Genomic DNA, 12685 nt, shown 5'->3' on the forward strand with positions numbered 1-12685 from the left:
CTTCAGTCCCCATTGACACACACGAGTGAGTGTAGAGCAGCGGGCGGTTTAAGCTGTACCGCAACACCGCTGCAGTTGGCCAGGGAGAGCAGAGGAAACCTCTCGACTTCCGCGTTGCAGGAGCTTCGGTCACCTGACCAGCCGCATCACACCCTCACACAGGCTCCTGTGAACACTGGCTGGGGAGGAAAAGAGGGCGCGGCTACCGCCCACGGCTCAGTGTGGACTGTGGAGACTAAGGTACGGTAGGGCTCACGGCTCAACTTTAAGCTCCGTTCGAAATGGCGCGGCGGAGCGGGGCATAGCGCGGCGCTCAGATAGATGATCAGGTCATCCCCAAATAATCGATTATTAGCTGTAGCAGCATCGATGCCGAATCGAACGCGGTCGAATCGCGATGCATCGATTCTACGATTATATTTGACACCCCTAATATATATACAGTCTACACTGTACATCTACGTAAATGCCTAGATTTTTTCATTAGACTCTCGGAGGGATATTTTGCACTGCACTTAAGCTGCCCTAAGTGGCCTAGTAAATGCTGAAGAAATCTTGAGACATTTTGCTTTTATCCAGGGTCATGATGTCATCATGGTGCACTCAAAATGACATCATCATTATCTGCAGTAACCAATGCCAGGTATTAACTACAGAAAGCTCACATCCTTTGTTGACCAAAGTAAAATCCCTCTACTGGGTCACATCTATTGCTTAGAACATCCAGATTCTTGATTTACTGGTCCTAACCTGGTTTACAATATGTAAAAAGGTGTACTCCTTATCTTTTTCTTTACTTTTGCTAACAATGGAAACATTTATGTATAGCTAATACCTCTGCATGGAACAGCCACCTATTGGTCTTTGCTACCTATAGGCACATACTTAGGCCTCATGCCTTATAAATTTACCTAAGCTGTATTTTTTCAAACCAGTTTAGCAGAGTTTGGAGTTTGGGTGTTTATTTATTAAATTGGCCAGAATTTGAATTTATTCTGGCCATTGAAATAAATAAATGCTAAACATGTCTAGCGTTTAGGTGCTTTTTACAAAGTTAACAGTGTTTTTTGTGGTCAAAATTTCCTCTCCTGAATGCGCCTTTGGGGCGGTCAGAAAACATAGTTACATAGTTACATTACTAAAATCTTGTATATAGTCCCTTATCATCCCCTCCAAGAGCTTACATACTATTGATGTTAGGCAAACTGGTCTGTAATTCCCAGGGATGTATTTTGGGCCCTTTTTAAATATTGGTGCTACATTGGCCTTTCTCCAATTAGCTGGTGCCATTCCGGTCAGTAGACTGTCAGTAAAAATTAGGAACAATGGTCTGGCAATTACTTGACTGAGTTCCTTAAGTACCCTCAAGTGCAAGCCATCTGGTCCCGGTGATTTATTAATGTTAAGTTTCCCAAGTCTAATTAAAACGTCCTCTAAACTCCTCTGCTACTAAACTGCAAAAAAAATTCCCTGTGTGCACATAGGATAACAGGGGAGAAAAAAAATTTGAAAAAAATTGACTCACAAAAATTTGATTTTAATAGCAGCAGTGTGCACAAGGCCTTACTGTGCCCAAAAGTACATTTGACCCAACGTGTACTTTTATTACTAATACATTTGTAATACGGCAGTATTGGTACTCTACCTCGCTCCAAGGTTTGGCAAGCCACGACAAGCAGGGCTCAGGGTTGCAGGATATGTTCTGCACAGGGTTGTATCCTGGGGATTGGCAATGAAATGGTCTGAGAGGTCGATTTTCTCGTGTATCCATACATTGTACTTCCCTGGTCATGAATCCACCACCGCAGCTTGTGGAGCACTGTGAACCGAATAAGAAAAGAGGATTACTGTGACTATTTGGATTTGAGCACAGATATTTTTGTTTCTACAGTTCTATTATACAGGTGACAACCCTTGTTCTGTGGAGCCCTAGAGTCCCACTAAAAGTCATTAGGGGTTTCTTGAGCAGTGGCAGATTGACCTACTCTCTGAAGGTTCCTGCATAGTTTTGGCACCAACATCACTTGGCAGAGCTATTTGCATGGGACCAGGGGATCCTCTCACTTGGTTTCTCATTGAAATTTTGTTGAACAGGTTTTCGTTAATTTAGATGATTCTGAATTAATGAATTTGTCAAAAAAATTTTTTTTCATGGTAAATAGTTAAGTAGAGCTGAAATAGAAGATATTAATTATATGAATTAGTGTGGAGTCTGCACACCAGGCCTTCTCGTCTACATCAGTGCATGACCTCACAAATGCTCTTCTGGAAGAATGGTCAAACTTTCCCATAGACACACTAAACCTTGTGGACGGCCTTCCCAGAAGAGTTGAAGCTGTTATAGCTGCAAAGGGTGGGCCAACTTAATCTCAAACCCTACGAACTAAGAGTGGGATGCCATTAAAGTTCATGTGCGTGTAAAGGCAGGCGTCTCAATACTTTTGGTAATATAGGGCCAGATTCACAGAGACTTACGACGGCGTATCAGTAGATACGCCGTCGTAAATCCGAATATGCGCCGTCGTATCTTTAAGCGTATTCTGGAAACCAGATACGCCTGAATTTGGCCAAGATACAACCGACCTAAGTCTCCTACGCCGTCGTATCTTGGGTGCATATTTACGCTGGCCGCAAGGGGCGCTTCCGTTGATTTACGCATCGAATATGTAAATGAGCTAGATACGCCGATTCACGAACGTACGTACGCCCGTCGCAGTAAGCTACGCTGTTTATGTAAGATATACGCCGGCGTAAAGATAAAACACCTCTATAGGTGGCGCAGCCCATGCAAGGTATTGACATCGGAACTGCTGTCGGCTTTTACGTCGTTTACGTAAGTCGTACGTGAATGGAGCTGGGCGTAAGTGAGGTTTCACGTCGTACGCATTGTGACGTTGTATCGTAGGGAGTATTTGCGACGTGATTCTGAGCATGCGCGCGCATGCGCGCGCATGCGCCGTTCGTTCGTCCATGCATTCACATGGGGTCACGATTCATTCGAATACAACATGCCCACTGCCTTGCTACTTTGAATTACGCGGGCTTACGCCGGCCCATTTACGTTACGCCGGCATTTATATGGGAGCAAGTGCTTTGTGAATACAGTACTTGCCTCTCAATGTTACGTTGGCGTAGCGCATATGAGATGCGATACGCCTAACTAAAGATGCGCCCGTCTCTGTGAATCTGGCCCATAGTGTATATCTGATCTTTCACTTCGTTTTAGAGAGGGAAAGAGTAAGCAACCCTGTTGGTTTCGTTTTGCTGTGTGTGTCCCCACTGTGGTGGATATGAAATCCCTCTATTAGTCCTGGTGACTTTTGTTACTAAGATAAAAAATTGATAGGAAATGTCTTAAAATGTTTACTAGAACAGAAGGTGGGGGGGGGGGGGTCTTCCACTGGGCACACTGGTTCCAATAACAACTGCCTAAGATTAGATTTCTCCTTACTTCTGTATTTCCAGGTTAGGAAGTGAAGGAATATCTCCCTGATGGGACACAGACAGCAAAAAACTCCCAAAAAACTGACCGGGGTTGTAGGTATTACCAACTCTATCTAACTCTATACATATACAGAACTTTATAGGGAAACTATAATTTTACACAGTTCCAATTAAAAAAAGTTTTTTCTATATTTTTACATAAATTGATAAAAACATAGGGCCAGATCCACATACATTTAGATGGGCGCAGCGTATGTGAGATACGCTACGCCGCTGTAACTTACTTTTTAAATCTTTGAATCCACAAAGAATTTGCGCCGTAAGTTACGGCGGCGTAGTGTATCTCTCGGCGCGTAATTCAAATCGGCGAGTAGGGGGCATGTTTTAATTTAAATGAAGCACGTCCCCGCGCCGAATGAACTGCGCATGCACCGTCCCTAAATTTCCCGCCGTGCATTGCGCTAAATGACGTCGCAACGGCGTCATTTTTTTAACTTAGACGTGAATTACGTCCATCCCTATTCACGGATGACTTACGCAAAAAAAAAAAAAAATTAAAATTTTGACGCGGGAACGACGGCCATACTTAACATGGCAAGTCTAACTATACGCCGCAAAATACCAGCTTTAACTATACGCCGAAAAAAGCCGACTAGAGACGACGTAAGAGAATGCGACGGCCGCGTGTACGTTCGGGGATCGTCAGAAAAAGCTAATTTGCATACCCGACGCGGAAAACGACACGAACTCCACCCAGCGGACGCCGAAGTATTGCATCTACGATCCGAAGGCGTACGAAGCCGTACGCCTGTCGGATCGAACCCAGATGCCATCGTATCTTGGTTTGAGGATTCAAACTAAAGATACAACGCAGGAAATTTGAAAGTACGCCGGCGTATCAGTAGATACGCCGGCATACTCTCTCTGTGGATCTGGCCCATATTTTTTCTCCCTCTTCAATCCCTCCTCTCAGCTCACCCTGAAGCGCACTGTAGCTTCGAACATAGGGGGTTTGAAAAGAGTTTTCACTCTCCATGGACAATGTAAATGAAAAACAAAAGTAAAAAAATAAATGCTAAAGGATTTTAGAAAGAAAAAAGACTTTAATCTTTCCTTGTTAACCACTTCCCATCCACCCCATTGCAGTTTTACTGCTACGGGGCGGCTCTTCTGTATATATACATCATTCTGCACTTCTGCCTGTAGGGCAGTGGTTCTCAACCTGGGGGTCGGGACCCCCTTGGGGGTCAAATGGCAATTTGCCAGGGGTCACCGAATCCTGGGCTGTTCCTGAAGCCCGCACCACTCTCCCAGGCTTTTTGCGGAAGCCCAGCCGGGCTGTCCCTGGAGCCTTTGGCCACCCACTCAGCTTCTTCGCAGCCGCCCATTCAGTTCACGGCATGGGTGGGGGGCAGAGACTAGAGGTCAGCTGACTGGTGAGGAATATGAAGTGGCAGGGGCTGGGGAGACCCTATCTCCTGATTACGGCATAGGTGACCTTGATCAAGAGCACCTAAGTTGCCTGATCCGAACTAAGCCCAGTGCTGCCTCTGATCCCACCCCCCACCAGCACTGCCACTCATCCCATTCCCTCCACCAAGGAGTAAGAGAAGGAATAAAAAAAGAGAATACATGGAAGGGAGAGGAAAAGAGGGGGAAGAACAAAGAATAAGAGAAAGAACAAGAAAAACAGCTAGAGCGAGGGATGGGAACAAGAAATGAGGATAGAGAGAGATAAAAGGGAAAGAAAGGAAAACAAAAAAGAGTGGTACATCCCAAAATGTACCATAAGGGGTTTTACTGTATGAGTGGAAGGGACTCAGGGAGAGCTAAATGTCCGTGGTTTAGGGGCGCAAATTACTTGTCTTGGGTGCCGACAACCCACGCTACGAAATTAATTTTACTGTTAGGGGTCCCCACAACAAGGGAAATTTTATCAAGGGGTCACGGCACTAGTAAGGTTGAGAACCACTGCTGTAGGGGATGTGCACGTTTGCTACCGGTGGACTGCTTTCATGTAAATATTCACAGCAGAAGCCAATCTGCAGATGCCGTGAACTCAATGTCCTCCGACACCCGCTAATCATCGATAATACACACAGAACGGGGATCTGCCTATGTAAACAAGGCAGATCGTCCTACTGACAGGGGGAAGGGATGGATTCTGTGTTCCTGCAAAGCAGGGACTCCAAGTCATCTCTTTCCCTAATAAAAGCAGCACATACAGTAAACATAAACACTGGCTAGGCACACAGTTAACCCATTGATTGCCCCAGATGTTTAACCCCTTCCTAGCCCCTTCCTAGCCAGTACCATTAGTACACAGACAGTGCATATTTTTAGCAAGTGTCAGTTAGTGTCCGATTTCCACCGCAATATTGCAGTCCCGCTATAAATATATATAAATATATCCCATTGTTTTTAGACGCTATAACGTTTGCATAAATCAATCAATATACTGTACACTTATTGGGATTTAGCAGAATACCTATTAGCCTTAATTTATGAAGAATTTATTTTATTTTTTTATTCAATGTTTTTTATAGCAGAACATAAAAAATATAGTTATTTTTTTCAAAATTGTCGATCTTTTTTTTTATAGTGCAAAAAAATAAAAACGCAGAGGTGATCAAATACCACCAAAAGAAAGCTCTATCTGTGGGGAAAAAATGAAATACATTTTATTTGGGCACAGCGTCATATGGCTGCGCAATTGTCAGTTAAAGTAACGCAGTGCCGTATCGCAAAAAATGGTCTGGTCATGAAAAGGGGAAAATCTTCCAGAGGTCAAGTGGTTAAACAAAACTCTACATGCACACATATACAAACCCTTATAAGTGCACATGCACAGTACAGTGGAACCCCCGTATTGCGAGTAACGTGGTTAACAAGCGTTTCGCAATATGAGCAATTTTTTTTTTAAATCCTGACTCAAATTACGGGAGCGCTGATGAATCGCGGAGCCATTCGGAAATACTCGGAAACATTAGGAAATACTCCATTCCTGAGTCTTTCCGATCGGTCTCCGAGTATTTCTGCGTCTCTCCGGCGCCCCCCACCTCTGGCCACATGCGGTTGTGCGTGCAATAGAAGTCAATGTGGAACGAATTATCTTCGTTTCCATTGACTTCTATGGGGAAACTTGCTTTGATATGCGAGTGCTTTGGATTACAAGCATTCTCCTAGAACGGATTTTGCTCCATTCAAAGTTCTACTGTATAAACTTTTATAATTTCCAAAAATTGTATATCCATCTTTTAAGACTGTAATATTACCTTGCTCCAGTTTCCAGTTTTCCAGCTCGCACATGGGCGCAAGTGACATCTTCTTGCGGGATCAGGCTTTTTAATATGTCCACAGTCTTCGTCAGTTTCTGTGCTGCATTCAACGTTTCTCCAAAAAGCCCCAAGACCACAGGTTGTGGAACACTGCGGGGACAGAGGATCCATCAATCAGTCACATCACACTGCAGCAACAGATGCAAACCTTTCAACATAGTACATTAACCTACTGTACATATTATTCTTATTATTTATTACGTCATTTATATAGCACCAACAACTAACGCAATGCTTTACATATTGTACATTCACATTATTCCCTGTCCTCAAGGCCCTTACAATCTAAGGTTCTTATCTCATATGCATAAATACACATGCAGGGCCGGCCTTTGGGGTGTGCTATCTGTGCGGCCGCACAGGGCGCCATGGGCATCAGGGGCGCCGTCCGGCCATCACAGCTCGCAGAATGTGAGTCGCAGTCAGTTACTCACATGATCATCACAGGAGTCCGACTCCTTCGAGTCACAGCAGCAGGCGCTGCCAGGTCCCCCTGCCCTGGGACTGGGTGAAGAGAAACGCATCGGCTGCGGCACTTGAAAATAAAAATGGCTGCTGCCGGCCCCGACAGGCACACTGCGCATGCGCCGCCGCTGCTCGGGAAAGCCCGAAAACGCTTGGTTATTCTCGGGCAGACGGCGCATGTGCAGTGGCGCCATTTTTAAATGCAAAGTCGCACCGTCCACCGAAAGGTAAGTCACACTGAGCCCCTGGCCCTGCATGCATCTACTTTTTCAGATAAAAATAAAAAATAAAAAATATTTACTTTTTATAGCCAGCCTACACACAGAAGGGGGGGAGGATATAAGGGACTTAACATAAGAAAAGTAATGTATGAATGTATGTAATTGCCATTACCAATGCAATTATGTAATAAACATATTATTATTTTTATTAATTATTTTATTGTATTTTACTCCTTTGTTATTTGTCTTAGGTTAACCACTTCTTGACCGGAAGATTATGCTGCTTAATGACCAGGCCCTATTTTTCGATTCGGCACTGCGTTAATTTAATGGACAATTGCGTGGTCGTGCGACGCCGTACCCAAACAAAATTGATGTCCTTTTTTCCCCACAAATAGAGCTTTCTTTTGGTGGTATTTGATCACCTGTGCGATTTTTATTATGGAACTCCTTACCCCAATCTGTCCGATTATCTCTGCAGAGGCGCATTGCGGGCGGTATTACCGCGGTTTCCCATTGTTTTAAATGGGAAGGAGCGGTATACACACCGCTCCTCTCACCGCTCCAAAGATGCTGCTTGCAGGAGATTTATTGAGAAGGCTGGGCAGGAGTATTTTGGCACTATTTTTAGATCTGTACCGCCTGAAAAACTCCTCAGTGTGAAAGGGGCCTTACTAACACGGCCCTCTGATTCTGTCAGGGCTCAGCCTTTCCTTCTCTGAGCTGGCCGCTCAGCTGTCAGCTAATTGCCAGCTCCTATGTCTCCACAGTGACTCACCTGTTGATGATCCTGCCCGTCAGTCCTGCCTACTTAAAGTGGATGTAAACCCAAATATTTTTTTTTTTTTGATGTCACAATGTACAGTATAAGATTTCCTATCATCTGTGCCCAGTTTTGCCACAAAGAGTTAATCCAGCTCTGAGCAATACACTATTATTGTTCAGTGAAATAAAACAGACTTACAGAGAAAAACCTTAGTCCGTTCCGCCCCCTTGCTGTGAGTGACAGGTTATTTACATATCTCATGCACTAGCCTGGATTTTGACTGGATGTTGGTGATCATAGCAGAATATAGTGTAAGGAATACACAGGAAAAAATGCATGTTGACAAGGGGAGTGTAGAGGTGGGCGGGGAGTCTACTGACATCACAGAGCTCCAGACAACAGATCCACCCACAGAATCTGCAGTTTTTCAGTTCTTATAACAGACAGAGGGGAAACATTTGACAGGTAAGGATACATGCAGGAGGCATCTATATCCTTATAGATCAGCACTATGACAGTAGTTTAGAAAGGATGAGAGTGGTTTACATCCACTTTAAGCCTTCCAGCTCAGTTGCTCTCTGCCTTCACCTTGGTCAACATCACAGAGACTATTTCCTGCGTTCCTGTTGAAGACTTGCTTGGCTGACGATTCCTTCTGGCTCCAGATCCTGCTTGCTGTTCCACTGACTCTCTGACTTGCTGACATTTGGCCTGTTCCTGAACTCTGGCTATGTTTTGACTATGTTTATCTTTTTATTATTATTAATAAACAAGTGTGATTTAACTGTACTTCTGTCTCGATCTGACTCATGGTTTCTGACATGTTCTGACACATGGTTTCTGACAGATTCCTCCTAATTGAATTGTATTGTAACTGTACTGTTTGCCCCAATTGTAAAGCACTGCACAAACTGTTGGCGCTATATCAAGCCTGGAATCCTATAATAATAATAACAATAATTACACAAAGCGATAATTAAAATTTCCAGGCCACTTCATTGGCCCCTGGGGTAGCTCCAAATGGTCTGGCCCTCGACCCAAACACAACGGGCCAGATTCTCGTAGATATCCGGCGGCGTAACGTATCTCCTTTACGTTACTCCGCCGCAAGTTTAACGGGCAAGTGCCTGATTCCCAAACCACTTACCTGTAAACTTGCGGCGGCGTAGCGTAAAGTCCACCCGCGCAAGCACTCCTAATTCAAATGATCCTGGTAGGGGACGTGGATCATTTAAATTAGGCGCGCTCCCGCGCCGATCGTACTGTGCATGCTCCGTCGGGTAAATTACCCGACGTGCATTGCGCTAAATGACGTCGCAAGGACGTCATTTGTTTTGACGGTAACGTAAATGGCGTCCAGCGCCATTCACAGACGACTTACGCAAACGATGTTAAATTTTCAAATTGCGACACGGGAACGACGGCCATACTTAACATTGAGTACGCCACCTAGGGGGCATGTTTATCTTTACGCCGCGTATCGCTTACGGAAATGACGTAAAAACACTACGACGGGCAAGCGTACGTTCGTGAATCGGCGTGACTAGTCATTTGCATATTCTACGCTGACCGCAAAGGAAACGCCACCTAGCGGTCAGCATAGATATTGCAGCCTAAGACACAACGGCGCTGGCCGTCGTATCTTAGGCATGTTTAAGTGTATCTCAGTTTGAGAATACACTTAAACATACGACGGCCTTAGATTCGGACTTACGTTGGCGTATCTGCTGATACACCGGCGTAATTCTTTGAGAATATGGCCCACCATTCTGAGCATGTAATTAGACATGCGATTGGGCCATTACTAGGCACCCTAAAGTCACCTCCTTTTAACAGGGAGATAAGATGAGATAACTTGTATATGGAAAAAAAAAAATGATATATATATATATATATATATATATATATATATATTCTGTGGATTGATAGATAGATAGATAGATAGATAGATAGATAGATAGATAGATAGATAGATAAGACGTGCCCTTTAAAAGCGGGTAGATTAAAAAAAAAATGTATATATATATATATATATATATATATATATATATATATATATATATATATATATATAATATTTTCAATAAATAAGGTAAGTTAACAGTTAAGGAGTTGAAAAAAATCACCTTACATTCAATTATTTCTGTACCACATAACTGAAAATTACATACTTGCCCTTCCTATAATGTCAGCATATTGCAAACATAAAAATCTGGTATCATTTTACAGAAACACATCTGAAAAGATCATGGGTTCATGGAAGTTTAAATTGGGTTATGAGAATGCAGAGTTTTATCTGCCAATTACATCATTCATCGCACTCAGCAGAGGAAGCAGGAAATATAGGACGGTTCCGTTATATTATTCCACTCTATAAAACCACCTCTCCAATCATTTGTGTGAGAGCCGGCGGCTCCGTTCTATCTGGCTGAATGAACTTTCTTGTCTCCTGTTCTCACCTCCGCGTGAGTCTGTCCCACAGCACATTAACAGTAATATGACCTTGCAAACTCTTTTTTATTTAAGATTTTCAAAATTAATGCCATTGAAGGTTTGAAATGAATAGGAGAGCCAGAACAATGCTTCTAAAAATGTAACAATAGGATATTAAGCATAATTGTGTAAACTCGCCCCATCAAATTGCACTCTTTGATCTTTTTTTGGAACCACACCACCTGTTCTTTTTCAATTTTCCCATGTATAGACCTCAAAATGTATAATTTAAAGGAGTTGTAAAGGAAAACATTTTTTTTGCTGAAATGACTGTTTACAGGGTATAGAGACATAATAGTTAACTGATTCCTTTTAAAAATGATTAAAAATAGATAAAAATCAATCATATAATGTACCTACAGTTTCAGTTTAGTTTTTGCATGTTTCCTGCTTCTCTGCTGCACAGAGCCAAAACAGGGCAGTGATGGTTTGGAAAACGAAACTGATTGGTGCTGTGGGGTTTTAGACACACAGTAATCACACTTCCTTCTATAGTGACCACAGAGTGAAAGCTCCCATGACTTTTTTCATCAGGAAACAGACAACCAGGAAGTGTTCAGAACAGAGAAGGATTAGAGCAAAAACGAACAATGAGGACATGAAACCAGGACTGCAGTAAGGTAAAGGAAGCTATTTAGCTAAAAAAAAAAATTCCTTTAGTGACCCTTTAACTAACAAAAATGTTAATCTACACAAAAGTTCTATTTATTTTTCTAGCGGTACTGAACTCCCCCCACTTACATAGCACCATCAATTTACACAGTGCTTTACATATATATTGTACATTCACATCAGTCCCTGACCTCAAGAAGGTTACAATCTAAGGACCCTAACATAAATTCATACATACACATACTCGGGCCAAATTAGACAGGAGCCAATTAACCTACCAGCATATCTTGGGAACGTGGGAGGAAAACCACACAGGGAGAACTTGTAAACTCCAGGCAGGTAGTGCCGTGGTTGGGATTTGAATCGGTGACCCTAGAGCTCCCAAGCGGAAGTTCTAACTACTTACCCACTGTGCAGCCCACCTATGTTTTTTCCACTTATCTGTAGTGCTTTTCAAAGTAGGTACTCATGCACACAGTTAATCCAGTATTGTGCCACTGCAATCCACTGTTCAGGTGTCATCCCTTGCTGCCATCTTGGTCCACTTCAGCTGGCTGCCTCTTCTAGGTGCGGGCAGCCAGCTCCAATGATACCCTGGCCTGCCCTACAGACCGCTGCTCAGTGTGCTGATCCTGCATCGTCCTGAGACATGTGATGTAAGTATCCCAGGGGGCCTGCAGGACCAGATATATGCCATTTTGGCCTAGGCCAGAATAGCGGCTGTGGGCAGGGGCTAAAAATCAGTCCTCGCAATTCTGCGTGGGGAAGGGGGGATGTTAAAGTGAGACTAACTCCCTTTTATGAGTGTCATGGCGTGGACTCAGGCTCAGAGGCCAGTATCTATAGCAGTAGAGTGGCACCCACTGACCAGCTTGATAAGTACAGATGCAGGGCACCCAAGCCTAGGGGATGACATGGGCTCATCTGAGGTGTGTAGTCTAAGTACTAACCAGTGTTCAAGTTTTGAAGAGCAACCTCTGGGAGTCGCACATCTATGTTGTCCTACTGAGATGAATAGAGTGCCAACCTCAGCCTGGAACTCATGCGTATGGGGAGAATTTAAGCATCATCGGTAGTCACTTGTTAAGTGTGAAGAGGTAGCAGGTGTATGCGATTCATTGTGATAGGTGTTTGTGTGAAGGAATAAATCTATCAGTGCAATTTAACCTAGAGTGCTACTCTCTCTCTCTCTCTCTCTTGCTACTAACCAGTGTTCACTAGGGCTCCTGATGGTGGAGATGGGTTTTGCTGCATGTTAATACCAGGTAGTGATCCGGGCTGTCTCCGGTGGACACAGGTGAAGCTCTGCGCTGGATTGACATCTCATCACTGGATCCTGGACTTGG

General features: G+C 43.6%; 1 protein-coding gene across 1 annotated transcript in view; it reads right to left on the minus strand.

Annotated features, from left to right (window-relative positions):
* ADAMTS12 (ADAM metallopeptidase with thrombospondin type 1 motif 12) overlaps positions 1–12685 on the minus strand; it is a 646291-nt gene that overhangs the window by 51974 nt on the left and 581632 nt on the right. Inside the window, exons 20-21 of the mRNA XM_040338094.1 lie at positions 6720–6872; positions 1646–1819 (exon numbers count right to left, since the gene is read on the minus strand). Of these exons, the coding sequence (XP_040194028.1) occupies positions 1646–1819; positions 6720–6872 (327 nt within the window). The remainder of the gene's footprint in view (positions 1–1645; positions 1820–6719; positions 6873–12685) is intronic.

This window comes from Rana temporaria, chromosome 1 (assembly GCF_905171775.1).
Source record: "Rana temporaria chromosome 1, aRanTem1.1, whole genome shotgun sequence".
NCBI lineage: Eukaryota > Metazoa > Chordata > Amphibia > Anura > Ranidae > Rana > Rana temporaria.